General features: G+C 45.2%; 1 protein-coding gene across 4 annotated transcripts in view; it reads right to left on the bottom strand.

Moving 5' to 3' along the window:
- gas7a (growth arrest-specific 7a) overlaps positions 1–16,258 on the bottom strand; it is a 57,800-nt gene that overhangs the window by 5,220 nt on the left and 36,322 nt on the right. For all 4 annotated transcript variants that reach the window (XM_048246752.1, XM_048246751.1, XM_048246753.1 and 1 more), the window contains exon 11: positions 14,165–14,288. In XM_048246752.1, the coding sequence (XP_048102709.1) occupies positions 14,165–14,288 (124 nt within the window). The remainder of the gene's footprint in view (positions 1–14,164; positions 14,289–16,258) is intronic.

Genomic DNA, 16,258 nt, shown 5'->3' with positions numbered 1-16,258 from the left:
TGAAGGCAGCCTGCATTTCAGAGCAGCACATCATTTGCACAGAGGAAACTGCAGGGTCCGGCGCATACGCTCACGCATACGCTAACACACCACATTATATTACCGTTAAGAGGAGGGAGGAAAAGATAGAACAAAGGAAAGAAATACAGAGTGAGAGAAAGCAACAGAGCAAAGAACGTGTGTGAGTCCTCTGTGTGTGTGTGAGAGAGAGAGAGAGGCAGAAAGAGAGAGAATGAGAGCATGTGTACCTGAGAATATGAGTGAGAGAAGAAGAGACAGGGAGTGTCTCTGTGTTCTGTTGAGTGCGTGCGTGTGTGTGTGTGTGTGTGTGTGTGTGCGTGTGTGTGCACAGGCAGGTGGGAGGGAGGGAGAGCACCAGACCAAGTCTGTCTGAAATAGCCTGTCTGAAATAAGAACACATTTTAATCTGTATGGAAATGAGAAACAGACCCCCTGTCTAATGACATGCATTCGCTTCGCCCCCGCTCTTGTCCTCGCCGCCGTCTTCAGCAGCACAGAGCAGGGCAGAGCAGAGCAGAGCAGAGCAGAGCAGAGCAGAGCAGAGCAGGGCAGAGCAGAGCAGAGCAGAGCAGAGCAGGGGAGAGCAGAGCGCACTCATTATTAACTGACGTGTCTCCCCACACACTGGGTAAGCATCCTCAATGCAGGACCATTGATTAGGAACTGTGACTGACTCTAGGAACGGGAGGACAGATGGAGGAAGAGGATGGAGGAAGAGGAGGACCAGACCAGAGGGGAGGGGGGTGTGGGGTGATTGCACAACACACAACATTACCCCAACTGTCTGTTTCAGTGACGGCTGGGGAATCTTTGTGAGAACGTATTTGAAAAAGAAAAGCTGATAATTTGTTGCAGCAGTGTTTTGCAATTCTGCTCGTTTCCTAGTCCAATTATTTACTCGTGGGAAAGTGTATGCGTGTGCAAGCAAAAGCATATCTGATAAATGGACATGTAGATATGCTGAAGAACATGTGTGTCTGTCAGTTCATCTATGTGTTTACTTATATAGTGTGCATGTGCGTGTGTGTGTGCGTGTGTGTCTACAGCACCACAGGTGGTAGATGAAGCGGTTCATAAAACTGAGAAATGCTGCCATCATAAAAATCTGTTAGCTATTCTGTTTGTGTACACATATAATACACAAACTCATACACACAGACAGACTCCAGTGGCGCAATCAGTTAGCGTGTGGTACTTATAAGACAATTCCAGCAGAGCAATGCTGAGGTTGTGAGTTCAAGCCTCACCTGGTGCATGTACTCTGGGTGGTGGTAGTGTAGTGGTTAAGGAGCTGGGCTAGCATGCAGTAGCCTGAAAGTTGTCGGTTCAATTCCCAGTTTACACCCTTGTGCCCTGGAGCAAGGCACTTAACCCCCAAGTTGCTCCGGGGACAATGTGATCCCTTGTAATATAGCTGACATATGTAAGCAGACATCCAGAGTCTCCTGCATATTGATAGCGGCTCCCTGACGCCCGCAAATTAGATAAAATCTCCCGGAATCTAGAGTGAGCGATCAAGAGCGCGCATGCGAGACCGCGTGTGCATCTGAGTGTAGCACGCACACGAGGGGAGAGAGAGAGAGAGGTGCTGCGTGTGTGTCTGAGCGCATCAAAGACAGAGAGCATCCTGATTGGCCTGTTTCGCTAAATCAACCAATCAGTTTTCAGTGCTCAAGGTTTCTTCCTGGAATATGGGAGTTTTTCCTTGCCACAGTTGCCATATGGCGTGCTTGTGGGGGGTAAGAGGGTTAAGGCTGCCAGTCTTATGACGTCATTTTCTATATTTTTGATATGTTGCTGAGTATAACATAAACAGCAAAGAAAAGTGATTGATAATGACTGACTGACTATTATTGTGTTACATGCTTCAAATGTAAAGCACTTTGAGCTGCATTCTGTGTATGAAAGGTGCTATACAAATAAAGCTTTATTATTATTATTATTATTATTATTATTATAAATCAACCAATCAGTTTTCAGTGTAGGCGGGCTTTCATGTCTTTTCTCCCGAACTTAATTAATCAGTTCAGTAGAAACAGGAGCGTCATGGTAGAGTCAGTGCCTCAAAAAAAGGAAAATGTAAGACCCATTTCAAAGTGTAGGCTACCCTTGTCTCATAAGAGTAAAACATAATAATGGACCTAGTCTTGCACGCTGCACTGTTTGTAAACAGTGACTTTAGCATTGCCCACAGCGGGTTAAATGATTGCAAAAGACATGTTGAGGTGAGTTTAACAAGTGTCAATTCATGTGCATATTATTCAGGCCTATAGCCTACTAGATGGCTAGTTGCCAAGGCTACATGAAAAGACCAAACTACCAAAATCTACATATTTTATTTTCACAATTTCTATCTATAGGCCTTCCTTATTTGTTGTACTACTGACATTATTGCATAGGCTAAAGTTTTTTTGGGGGGCTTCGTGATGCCTCCCTGAAAAGACTTTTTGCAAGTTGGGATGTCTGTGTAAGTCACTTTGGTCAATAAGTGTCTGCTAAATGTAATGTAACTAACACACACACACATGAACACACACACGTGTAATAGATGCCAGCTAGCATAGCTGTGCATGTGGAACGTTAGTAAACCTCACTCACTGGCGCCTTAAGAGTAGTGCTGGCATGAAAGCTAGCAGCCTGGGCTTTTAGCTCGATTGCCAGCATGCTCGACTCCCGATCTGAGGTGCTGCTCTTCGCGAGTTCGAGTCCGGGCGTGTGCAGGACTGAACTGCGCAGGTTCAACACAACACAGGTTACATTGGTGCCGTGACCCGGATCGGGAGTGAGGTTTACTAACGTTCTGTTCTGTGTTTCTAACTAGCGAGGTCAGTTCTTCAAAGCTAAGGGAAGCTCGCCCTAGAGTTTTTCTCAGGCAGGTTTTCACTGACCTGACGAGTCGTTCCCAGAAACCACCCCACCAGGCAGCTCGTTCAGCAATGAATCTCCACATTATACCCTTCTTTGAGAAGTATTCTAGGAGTTGCTGATCTTTGATGCCCTTCCAGAGTTCTTTCAGGTCTTGGTCAGCTCGCTTGAAAGTCTTTATCTGAGTAAATTACTTTGCATAGCCCACTTCTAGCAATGAATCTTTTCAGAGCCAACAGAAAATGCTCTGTCGTTTGACTGGAGACGAGCTCCAGATGGACTGCTCGACTTATAAGACAATTCCAGCAGAGCAATGCTGAGGTTGTGAGTTCAAGCCTCACCTGGTGCATGTACTCTGGGTGGTGGTAGTGTAGTGGTTAAGGAGCTGGGCTAGCGTGCAGTAGCCTGAAAGTTGTCGGTTCAATTCCCAGTTTACACCCTTGTGCCCTGGAGCAAGGCACTTAACCCCCAAGTTGCTCTGGGGACAATGTGATCCCTTGTAATATAGCTGACATATGTAAGCAGACATCCCGAGTCTCCCGCATATTGATAGCGGCTCCCTGACGCCCGCAAATTAGATAAAATCTCCGGAATCTAGAGTGAGCGATCAAGAGCGCATGCGAGAGACAGGTGTGCATCTGGAGTGTAGCATTACGAGGGGAGAGAGAGAGAGAGGTGCTGCGGTGTGTCTGAGCGCATCAAAGACAGAGAGCATCCTGATTGGCCTGTTTCGCTAAATCCATTGATAGGCTATTGCATCAAACACCTTTTGATACACTCAGTCAGGCATCCTCTCTAAGATGCGAAGAATTTGCAGACTTCTTCAAAAACAAAGTCATTTCTATAAGGGAGGCTATTGGTAACACAAGTAATATGTTTGATAGTACACCCAAAACAGCCCCCAAAATTAAGGTCCTTTAGCACTATTACTCAATCTGAGCTTGGTAAAATTATAACTCAAACCGCTCCTCAACATGTGTTTTAGATCCAATCCCTACTACATTCCTCAAAAAAAAAAGTATATGATGGCTTAGCTCCCTTTTTTTCTCAAGGTAATAAATACCTCATTAGAAACAGGTATATTTCCAACTGCTTTTAAAACCGCTGTTGTGAAACCTTTACTTAAAAAAAAAGTCAAAACTTGACCATACCAATCTGAGCAACTACAGGCCTATATCAAATCTATCGTTTATGAGCAAAGTACTTGAAAAAGTTGTTTGCAATCAGTTAAATACCTTCCTCAACGAAAACAGTATCCTTGAAAAATTCCAATCAGGTTTTAGATCAAATCACAGCACAGAAACGGCTCTAGTAAAGATAGTCAATGATCTCAGACTAGCTACCGACTCAAACAAAGTCTCAATCCTTATTCTTCTGGATTTGAGTGCGGCATTTGACACCATTGATCATAGCATCCTAATTCACCGCCTGCTTGAAGTGGGTGGGTCTCTCTGATAATGCTCTAAACTGGTTTCAAACCTACATTACTGGCAGAGATTTTATATCAGTCTAGGAGATCATGTATCTGAAAAACATGACTTGCCTTTTTGGTGTGGCCCAGGGGAGCTGCCTTGGTCCCCTGCTATTTTTCTATATATGCTCCCATTGGGAAACGTCATAAGTCAGCATAATGTAAACTTCCACAGCTACGCAGATGATACCCAATTGTATCTTTCTGTGGAGCCAACTAACCCAGATGGCCTTTGCTCCCTCATTGCATGCCTAACCTCCATTAATCAGTGGATGAGCAAAACTTTTTGAAACTAAATGATGACAAAACAGAGGTACTTCTGGTTGGACCAAAACTAAAGCTGTAGATATTATTCTTAGTAATCTGGGAACTTGGCACACCAGGTCAAACCAAAAGTAACAAGCCCTCGTGTCATCTTAGATGCAGAGTTAAGTTTTAAGCCCCATATCAGTAAAGTTACTCAGACAGCCTATTTCCATTTGAGAAACATTGCCAAAGTGCGGCCCTTTTTAACTCAACAAGATGCAGAAAAACTAATTCACGCCTTTATCACTAGCAGGTTAGACTACTGCAATGCACTTTTCACTGGTCTTCCCAAAAACATCTAAAGAAATTGGCACTCATACAGAACTCTGCGGCTAGACTTTTAACTAAGACTAAGAAGAGAACACATCACCCCTGTGTTGGCTGAACTGCACTGGCTCCCTATTTCCTATAGAATTGATTTTAAGGTTATGTTAATTACTTACAAAGCTCTGAATGGCATAGCACCTTCATATATCTCTGAGCTTTTAATATCTTATCAACCACAAAAGGAAACTTAGATCATCCAATTCTAATCTTTTAATCATACCCAAAGTGCTCCACAAACAAAGTGGAGAAGCTGCGTTTATCCATTATGCCCCCCAAACTATGGAACACCCTGCCTCTGTACATCAAGCAGGCGAGTTCAGTAAATATTTTAAAAAGATCTGAAAAACATACCTGTACAGGAAAGCTTTTAGTTAACTCATCTTATCCTGTAGACTACATTTTCAGATTATTCTACATCTGCTACTATTGGAGGGTTTAGCCAGCCAGAAGCAGATGGGCTCCCCTATTAAGTCAGGTTCTGCTCAAGGTTTCTTCCTGGAATATGGGAGTTTTTCCTTGCCACAGTTGCCATATGGCGTGCTTGTGGGGGTAAGAGGGTTAAGGCTGCCAGTCTTATGACGTCATTTTCTATATTTTGATATGTTGCTGAGTATAACATAAACAGCAAAGAAAAGTGATTGATAATGACTGACTGACTATTATTGTGTTACATGCTTCAAATGTAAAGCACTTTGAGCTGCATTCTGTGTATGAAAGGTGCTATACAAATAAAGCTTTATTATTATTATTATTATTATTATTATTATAAATCAACCAATCAGTTTTCAGTGTAGGCGGGCTTTCATGTCTTTTCTCCCGAACTTAATTAATCAGTTCAGTAGAAACAGGAGCGTCATGGTAGAGTCAGTGCCTCAAAAAAAGGAAAATGTAAGACCCATTTCAAAGTGTAGGCTACCCTTGTCTCATAAGAGTAAAACATAATAATGGACCTAGTCTTGCACGCTGCACTGTTTGTAAACAGTGACTTTAGCATTGCCCACAGCGGGTTAAATGATTGCAAAAGACATGTTGAGGTGAGTTTAACAAGTGTCAATTCATGTGCATATTATTCAGGCCTATAGCCTACTAGATGGCTAGTTGCCAAGGCTACATGAAAAGACCAAACTACCAAAATCTACATATTTTATTTTCACAATTTCTATCTATAGGCCTTCCTTATTTGTTGTACTACTGACATTATTGCATAGGCTAAAGTTTTTTTTTGGGGGGGGGGCTTGTGATGCCTCCCTGAAATGACTTTTTGCAAGTTGGGATGTCTGCGTAAGTCACTTTGGTCAAGAAGTGTCTGCTAAATGTAATGTAACTAACACACACACACATGAACACACACACGTGTAATAGATGCCAGCTAGCATAGCTGTGCATGTGGAACGTTAGTAAACCTCACTCACTGGCGCCTTAAGAGTAGTGCTGGCATGAAAGCTAGCAGCCTGGGCTTTTAGCTCGATTGCCAGCATGCTCGACTCCCGATCTGAGGTACTGCTCTTCGCGAAGTTCGAAGTCCGCGCGCAGCAGGACTGAACTGCGCAGGTTCAACACAACACAGGTTACATTGGTGCCGTGGACCGGATCGGGGAGTGAGGTTTACTAACGTTCTGTTCTGTGTTTCTAACTAGCGAGGTCAGTTCTTCAAAGCTAAGGGAAGCTCGCCCTAGAGTTTTTCTCAGGCAGGTTTTCACTGACCTGACGAGTCGTTCCCAGAAACCACCCCACCAGGCAGCTCGTTCAGCAATGAATCTCCACATTATACCCTTCTCTGAGAAGTATTCTAGGAGTTGCTGATCTTTGATGCCCTTCCAGAGTTCTTTCAGGTCTTGGTCAGCTCGCTTGAAAGTCTTTATCTGAGTAAATTACTTTGCATAGCCCACTTCTAGCAATGAATCTTTTCAGAGCCAACAGAAAATGCTCTGTCGTTTGACTGGAGACGAGCTCCAGATGGACTGCTCTCGTCACAGTGCAGGTGAATAATGCAATATAGGCTTTACTAAGCGCACCACCAACCTTGACATAGAGCGGCCCTGCAAAATCCACACCTGTCACTTCAAACGGAGGGGATTCTGTAATTCTGTCACGTGGCAATGGAGCAGTAACCTGCTGCACAGGCTTTGCTTTGAATCTTCTGCACACATTGCACCTTGATAGAACACTCTTCACAAGCTGTCTCCCTCTCATTATCCAGTGTCTTTCTCTTATTTGCACCAGTGTGTCTCGCACGCCTGCATGCATCAGGTTCTCATGGCTGTGCTGAACTAACAACTCACAGTATCTGTTCCTTGCAGGCAAAATCCACGGATGCTGCTGTCTGAAGCTGAAATCCGACTGCTGCAGACTGCCTTCAACACAAATCAAGTCATCCTCATCCAGAAATGGCCTTAACTCTCTGATCTTTGAGTCCTTTTTTAATGCCTTTCCAGCTTTCAGGAGAGCTACTTCTTGACTGAAGTTCTGGCGTTGCGTTTATCTTTATCCAGTACTTCTCTGCTTGAAACAACTCCTCTGCTGTCAGCTCTCCCTTTCTCTTTAGTGTCAAGTGTGTGTTGTCTGTAAATCTCTTTATCCAGGCTGTCATTCGTAACACTAACACCGGTTCTGTTGCGTCATGCTCTTCACTGCTGAGCTGTACAGTTACATGTTCACTTAAGTTCAGTTCTTCTTCAGCCGCGTCGTCTTCCACTGAATGGTCATCAGAGTCTTCCTCATGTTCAGATGAGGTCAGGAACACAGGCCCCTTCCACCACAGGCGATTCTGACTCAGGCTCACCACAGTCTGGCCACTGGTGGTAGGTCAGCTGGATTTTCTGTTCCCTTACAGTGAGACCATGATTTTGGGTCAGTCAGGGATTTCATTTCTGCCACCCTATTGGCAACAAACTGCTTCCACTTGTGCGCTGAGCTGCGAATCCAGTGTAGCACGATCATTGAATCTGTCCACATGTGAAGTTGATAGATTTCAATTTTCAGCAGGTTCATCAAATTTCTTGCAAGCCTTGCTCCTATCAATGCTCCCATAAGCTCCAGACGTGGTAGTGACAATTTCTTCAAAGGGGCCGCTCTTGACTTAGATGCAACCAGACTAGTGGCCATCCTTCTGTCTTTCCCCTGCCACTGCAGGTAGGCTACCGCACTGTAGGCCTTCTCACTAGCGTCACAGAACACATGCAGTCTTGTTCCCTTGCCACTTTGCTCATCCTTTTCTCCATACCATCGTGGTATATAGATCTGGTGTATAAGGGGAAGTTCAGAACACCAGCTGTTCCATTGTTGATTCAGGTCAGGTGGCAGCTCCTCATCCCAGCTCAGCTCTCTTTCCCACATCTCTTGCAGCAGGCATTTCACCCTTATGGTGAAGGGTGTTAGGAAGCCGAGGGGGTCAAAGATGCTAGCAGAGTGTTGCAGAATGCTTCTCTTTGTGTTGGTCTTTGTCAGTTTCTCCAGCAGAGGTCTCAGATCAAACACAAAGTCATCAGTCTGTGTTCTCCACACTAAGCCTAGTACCTTTAGCACTGGCTCCTCAGTGGGTCCAATGGGTGTCTCCTTCCACCTTTCTTTCAGTGCTGCAGAGTTCATCATCCATTTGCACAGGTCCAGGCCAGCAGCAGACATGATTTCCTTTGCTCCGGTCGTTACAGAGACGGCTTCGTCTACATCACGGACACTAGCTATAAAATCATCAACATACTGCAGACCTCTTCTTTCCAGTTCACGCTGGACACGCTCTCCTGGAACTTTCATCACAGCAGTGCACACTTGTGGTGTTTCGATCGCTTCAATTTCTATTTTCTGTCCCTTATTCCAAATGTTCTCCAGAACGAGTTTCACAGTGTTGCATTTGGTTGTCACAGGAGCAGCGGAGCCAAATATATGAAGAGTGAAGGTCTCTTGTCTTACGGCTCCCACACACAGCTGCGTTCCGTCAATGCATTCCAGTGGGTGTTCCCGACGGTAGCTATGCAAATGACTTGAAGTAAAACCGTAATGTGATTGGTTGGTGCCGTCCGTAGATTGGCTTGATTGGCCGGTGCCGTCTGTCGGTGCAGCAACAGCTGAACTCGTCAACGCGAGCAGCGGGAGAAACGCGACGCGACAGACCCACAATTCAGTTCGGCAACGGATCACGTGAGCCCATTTAAAGTGAATGGGATGCGTCTCCAGCAACGCGATGCACGCAGCTGTGTGTGGGAGCCGTTACAACAGGCAGCTTGACTGTTTTTCACACACAAAGCTCCTCTGACTTCCTCCATCTAGCAGGCAGCGTATGACTATCCTTCCACCAGGACCCACTGCATATGCCTGGGCAGTCTGTAGCAGCACTATACTCTGGTTCTTTGGTTTGACTTTCATGGACTACATCTTCTACATTTTCACTGGTGACTGGCAAATGCTCTTTACGGTTTCCGCATACAGCACTGTGATGTCTTTTTCCACATTGGTCACATGATGTGTCTTTAATCCTACAGTTTCTTGCTATGTGCCTCGACCCTAGGCACACAAAGCATCTTCCCATCTTTTTCAGAATATCCCGCCTCTCAGCTACATTGTGTGAAGGACAAAGTTCTGGTTTGTGCTCTGCACTGTCACAAAAAACACAATTCTGTGTCCTCAGACTGGCCGTGTGCAAAGCAGCGGCTGATGGCAGGCTCTGTCTTTTCTGTTTCAGCTCATAAGCTGTATCATTTCTTTTAAATGTCTTATGTAGACTCTGGTTATCCTTTTCTTTGTTACCTCGTGTCAGTTGCATGGTTTTCTCCCTGCTGAGGATCTCATTTTGAAGAAACTCCATCACCTCTGAGACTTTCCATTCATCACTCAATCCTCTTTGCTGGCTGTACTGAAAAGCTATGTCCTCGGGTATCAACTGCAGTAGGATTGGGCAGAGTAAACTGCCATAAGTCTCTGACACAACACCCAGTGACTCCAAACTGCGTATCTGGATCTCACATTCATCATACAGCTGTCTCAATGCAACAATGCCTGATGATTTCTTCACAGGGGTAGATTCAGCAATTTTGTCATGTGTGCATTTACTACAAGGTCTTTTCTCCCATATCTCTCATGTAGCAATTCCAATGCATGGTCATAGTTGCTGTTTGTTAACATCAGCCCTGCTACTGTCTTAGCTGCAGCACCAGAGAGGTATGACTTCAAATAAGTAAACTTTTCCGTTTTACACAGTGTCTCGTTTTGGTGATTAGCAGTCTCAAATTGGTTCCAAAAGTCTCTCCATAAGCTTATATCACCACTGAATCTTTGAATGCTCAATTTGGGTAACTTAACAGAGTTCTGAATTGGAGTTCTGTCTCCAACACCTCTTCTTGGGCTACTCACACTTTCACGAGCTTGTATCATTCTCTGTGCATGCGTCCTCAGCGTGATCACTCATTCCTTGTATCCCTCTGTATTCGTGATTTCTGTTTCCAAATCGTCCGTTGCTAGCCTGGCGGGCCATCCTATATCATTGAAATGTATAGTCTGGAATCGAACCATTCACCTCGCTTAATCCAAGGGGCGGGCAGAGAATTGTCTTTCAAACTGCCTAGGCATGCAATAGGCCAGCGCTACGACCATATCCGTATCCGGTCGGCAAAACAGCAAATACATCCTTCTTCAAAAGGAATGACTTAAGTGTATTGTGTTGCTCAACTTTCAAAGTGAACTTTCGCCGCTAGGGTGCGTCTAGATTTCTAGGCTAGTCCGTTGCAGTTCCCTGTTCAATTCCTCGGTCTAAATCCAACAATACTTCTTCTTTAGTAGACAAGTTCGCCAATAACTCACGCAAACGTCCAACATCAGCATTGTCCTGGCTAAGCTCCGTGTCGATACTTTGCAGGAGTCTCGTTGTAGCTCCACGCATCGCTTGTCGCTTTCTGACCAATCTTTCTGTTTGTTCTTCCATTTTCCTGTCATCGTTTGCTGACTAGATATCCCAGGTTTTCGGCACCAAACAATGTTCTGTGTTTCTAACTAGCCAGCAAATAAATGGGCAAACTGAAACGGCTTCAAACAAGGATTCTTTTTACTTGCAGAAATCACGCGTGAAACAGGCATAGCATCTCTCATAACACTCTCTTACGTCATTCACGTCTAACGTAACCCGCACTGCATTATGGGTAATGCAGTATTACTGTGTAACTAAAATACAGCTTAAAGTAAAGTGTTCAACAACAATAAACATTGTTTGCAACACGTTCCACACGCACAGCTATGCTAGCTGGCACCCGTTACACTCACCCCCCTAAACCTCACTCCCGAACGCACGCACACATATGTGTACGTGGTGTGGCTTTGGATTACAGAGCTGAATTGACTGTGTGAGTCCATTCTTATGCAGCATAGGTCAACAAGTGCATGTGTGTGCATGTCTGTAAGCTCACACACACGTGTTTATTGCATAGCATATGCACACCCGCGCCATTCCCTGTCCCCCTGGGGTTGGATTCCCCCTCATCAGAGCGTGTGAACCGCACGTTGGACGAGTTTTCTTCCTCCTCCTCCTCCTCCACCTCCTGTCGCTGCTGCCCTGCTGAGCAAGGCTGGGGTGGGATGGGACCAGCACTGACACCGTCGCTAGGGGCGGCCAAACAGATTAGCATTCTGGGCCGCGGCTAGCAGTCCCCCGCTCCCGCTGGGCCTATTAGAACCGTAAACATAGATGTGCCCAGCCTTTCCCAACAGCGCTTGGACAGAACCGCCACAGCTCCACTCGCCTCAGGGGTCTGATCTTCTGCCAAGGACTCCTCTCTCTCAGGCTCTCTCTCTCTCTCCCTCTCTCTCTCAGGCTCTCTCTCTCTCCCTCTCTCTCTCCCTCTCTCTCAGGCTCTCTCTGTCTCTCCCTCTCTCTTTCATCCTACCAACTTCTCACATTTTTTCGGTCGCTCTCCTTTTCCTCTCGCTCTTTTCCGCCCCCCTCTTCCTCTCCTCCCTTTCTCTATCCCTCTCTCTTCACTCCAACAGTATGTTTTCCACCTTGTCCATCACGCCTCCAGCCCGACCATAAAAACACTGCAGGAACTTTCCTTCCCCTCCCCTCCCCTCTATTCATTTAACGCAGCGCAAGCACTTACTGCACTAAACAACGGCGGGCGAGAGAAAGAGATGGAGAGAGAGAAAGAGAGAGGGAGGGAGAGAGAGAGGGAGAGAGAGAGAGAGAGGGGGAGAGAGGGATGCTCCTGCGCCAAGAGTGGGCTCTGGGAAGCAGCTTATGCAACACATAAGTTCACTCCCGACGCTAGTGAAGGCTTACTCCTGCAGAAAGAGGACTCAGTGGCTACACGAATGGGCTGAGCAGGAGGAGAGCAAGGAGAGGGGGATGAGAAGAGGAAAGGAGTGAAAAAGGGAGGGATAGAGAGAATGAGAGAGGAAAGAGGGAAGGCAGAGGTAAAGAAAAAAAGACAGGGAGAGGGAGACGGAGAGAGAGAAAGAGAGAGAAACAAAGAGAGAGAGAGAGATAATGGTTACTGCATGACAGGTGAGGTCGAGACAGAGATGCACTTCCTCCTACAATGTACAACCTTCGATCAAACAAGATTCTTCAACAAATTTAACTCTGAAATTGTAATGAACTTAATGACATTTCAAAATTAAAGCTACTATTAGGAGAAGGAGATAAAGCATATCTGCTGCCCAGTATGTATCAACATGCCACAATCTGAGGGACAATGAGTGACCTATATCGACAAATAAACACACACACAGACACACACACAGACACACAGACACACACACACACACACACACTGCATCATACACTGCATTTTATTTTACTTTTACCTATTTATTTTATTCTTATGAAAATCTACTGACATGTATGTAATTGAATTGAGAGAGAGATAGAGAGAGTAAGTGATAAGGACAACGAAAGAGGAGAGGAGAGAGATGAGGTTGCTGTAGGACTGAGTTTGTGGGTTGTGAAAGCCGATCAGCATAACAATACAGGATCCTGGAGAGTTCATCAGGACACATTCTGCACCCAGACCCTGATAATGGCTCCCCACCGGCTACACAAGAACAGGCAGATAATGACTGAAACGTTCTGCTGAGTTGTCAGAACATTTCAGAACAGTGAATTATAAGACTGAATTATAACTCACCAGAAATGAAATACTGTATATATCACAGTACACAAGAACACAACGTCAAATAAAAAAAGTAATTTAAAAGTTAGAGCAGTAAAACGCACCAATGTTCGGAAGAATGGCACAGTTCCAGGACACCTGTGGGGAGGCCATACACAGAGCTGTGCTGTGAAACCCTAACCCAAATAAATTGGCAACTGAGATTTAAAGGCACAGCTTGCGATTCTGGAGAAAGGAGCCAGATATTTCAGCTCGACAGCAAATGCTCTCCGGCCTCAGACAGAGTAGAAGAAGGGTCCTTATGCATGCACTGCATGATTTAGCCTGATGTAGTAGTCTGATGTAGTAGTTTCTCAATTACCTCTTTAGAACATGACAATAATCTATACAAGAGCCTAGAAAATATTTCTTACAATACAAATCAGACAAGACACATTGGATGAGGTATGGATAGTGGTCATCCTCATAGTCTCAGAACTTGTGTGATTCTAAATATGACTGATCTTATCTGGTAAACTGAGTGTCAGATGATTATCAAGTAATGCAGGGAGAATGGCATAGTCTCATTTGATTTAACACTAGGACAACAATAACCAAAAAGCATTTAGCATTAAGCAGAGACAAAGTTAAATCCAGCAGTAGATCTGAGAATCTACAAACATTATTTGTGTTTTGCAAACAACTTCATTCTCAGTGTTTAATTGTAACTGCTTACTTCCACTCCTTTTCCAAGGCGGGCAAACGGAGGCGTCACATCTACAGCTCTGCACTTCTTCTGTGTTAAATTAGGGCCCTTTCCAAACCCACACATACGCTTTAAACTGATGTCACTCTCGCAGGGCCCTAATTTAAAAACTGGGCAAAGTCCTAAGTCAGTCTAGGAGTAAAGTTCTCATGGATGAACTAAAGCCATGTGGTGGCTTACGACAGCGTTAAGCTGACCCACCAATGCTTGAATTATTAAATAACTATTAAGATAGCTAGACTTTACACTTTGTACTTTAACCAGAATTTAAATTAGGCCCACAGACTTGTATCAAAAGAGTGTGTGTGTGTGTGGGGGCTCAGCTACGTGTCTCACCCGCTTGCGTGGATTTGCGCCGGGCCTTCTTGATGTCCTCCTCGGTCTTGTTGCTCAGCTTGATCTCCAGCTGTTGAGTCTTCACCTCCAGGTCTTTCTGCCGGTCAGCCAGGGCTTTGCGGGCCTGAGAGTAGAGGACCAAGAGCTTCAGCCTGAGCAACCACTGAACTCACACACACACAGACACACACACACACACACACACACACACACACACACACACACTGAGCTCCAGATCAATTACAGATTCACTATTCAGCATATAAAGGGAGGTGACAGTAAACAAGTGCAATACAGCTCTATTCCGTCCTCTATTCCCATGGAACAGCACAACACCATGCTCCTCAGGCATGGCGACCCAGACTTACACTATATTAGTTCATGAATGGCTGGCGGATAATGTTCTTGTTACATTTCCTCCGATACTTTGAAATTGAAATGAACCACTGTGACTGGCTCATTGTCATGGCTTAATCATGGCGGTCCTCATTGGTGCCAGAGAGAGCCGTGCCAGTGGGACTAAGCCATCTACTTCACTTCCCTGTGGAGCCCAACTCTCCAGGCTCCTGACCCACTATTTTTACCCATCCTCACACCCTCGTCGTGTGGCTGGGGCTGCTTCTGAGAGCAGGCTGAAAGGGTTTGACTGTTTGAAACTAGCGTGTGTTAGCGCAGTGTGATCGGGTGTGACACAGACAGGAGTGTAATGAGGTGAGACAACCAGCCCACAGAGGGCTCCACCCGGTTTTGGTCGTGACCGAAACCTTCTCTATTTACACTCTGGCATCATGGGAAAAAGCTAGAGGAACCAATGATCAAGACTGGTAAAGACAAACCTGTCTGTGGCTACCGGCCCTAACATCAGCATGTCTCTGTTTCTTCAGACATAGACCACAAGATTTTAAATGATAAATGGACAGCATTTATCCACCCTGTGTCACTGGATATTTGACTTCCTCACCAACCGTTCACAAGTGGTTAGAGTGGGGGGTCTGACATCTGACTCCTTATCCATCAGCACTGGTGCTCCCCAAGGCTGTGTTTTGAGTCTCTGCTGTACAACATCTACACACATGACTGCAAAGCCAACAATAGTCATACCTCCATCATCAAGTTTGCAGATGACACAGTGATCTTGGGCCTGATTAGTAACAACAATGCTCTACTTGGATCAGGTTGATGAGGTGGCACAGTGGTGTCAATCTAACAGCTTGACACTGAATATCAATAAAACCAAGGAAATGGTAGTGGATTACAGAAGGAAGCAACAGAACTACAGTTACACCCCACTAATGATCAGCGGGCAACCTGTAGAGAGAGTCGCAAGTTTTAAATACCTTGGTGTCCACGTTACTGACGACTTAACATGGACTGTTAACACTCAATATGTTCTGAAGAAGTCCAGACAACGACTCTACTTCCTTCGTCAGCTAAGGAAATTCAAAGTTTCTACATCCATCATGAAGGCCTTCTACACTTCAGCGGTTGAGAGTGTTCTAACTGGTAGCATCATCACCTGGTATGGGAACTCCACGTAGTACTCTGCAGAGAGTAGTGCGCTCAGCTGAACGTACTATAAGAACTCAACTCCCTGCTCTACAAGATATCTATTCCAGAAGAGTACTCCTAAGAGCCCAAAAGATTCTGAAGGACTCTTCTCATCCTAACAATGGATTATTCCTACCGCTGAAATCAAGAAGACGCCTATGTAGTCACAAAGCCAGAACTGAGAGACTCAGGAGAAGTTTTTATCCCCAGGCCATCCGAACTCTGAACTCACACTATACTGACTTGGCACACATTCACTCCTCAGCACTCTCAAACATTTCCCAACTCTGAATTCACACTATACTGACTTTGCACACATTCACTCCTCCGCACTTTCAAACATTTCCCAACTCTGAATTCACACTATACTGCATTATACTGCACTATACATACATACAGCACACTGCTTGCTACAGTAAGCCTCCTCTACTTGCTGCACACTGCCCCCCCCCCCTCCCTACATACACAGCACATTGTCTTCAGGATCTTCTCCAACACACATCCTCTACATACTTACAGCACACTGCCCCCACCTACCCACACACA

The sequence above is a fragment of the Alosa alosa genome, chromosome 6, assembly GCF_017589495.1.
Source record: "Alosa alosa isolate M-15738 ecotype Scorff River chromosome 6, AALO_Geno_1.1, whole genome shotgun sequence".
Classification (NCBI taxonomy): domain Eukaryota; kingdom Metazoa; phylum Chordata; class Actinopteri; order Clupeiformes; family Clupeidae; genus Alosa; species Alosa alosa.
This window is presented reverse-complemented; position numbering and strand designations above follow the sequence as displayed.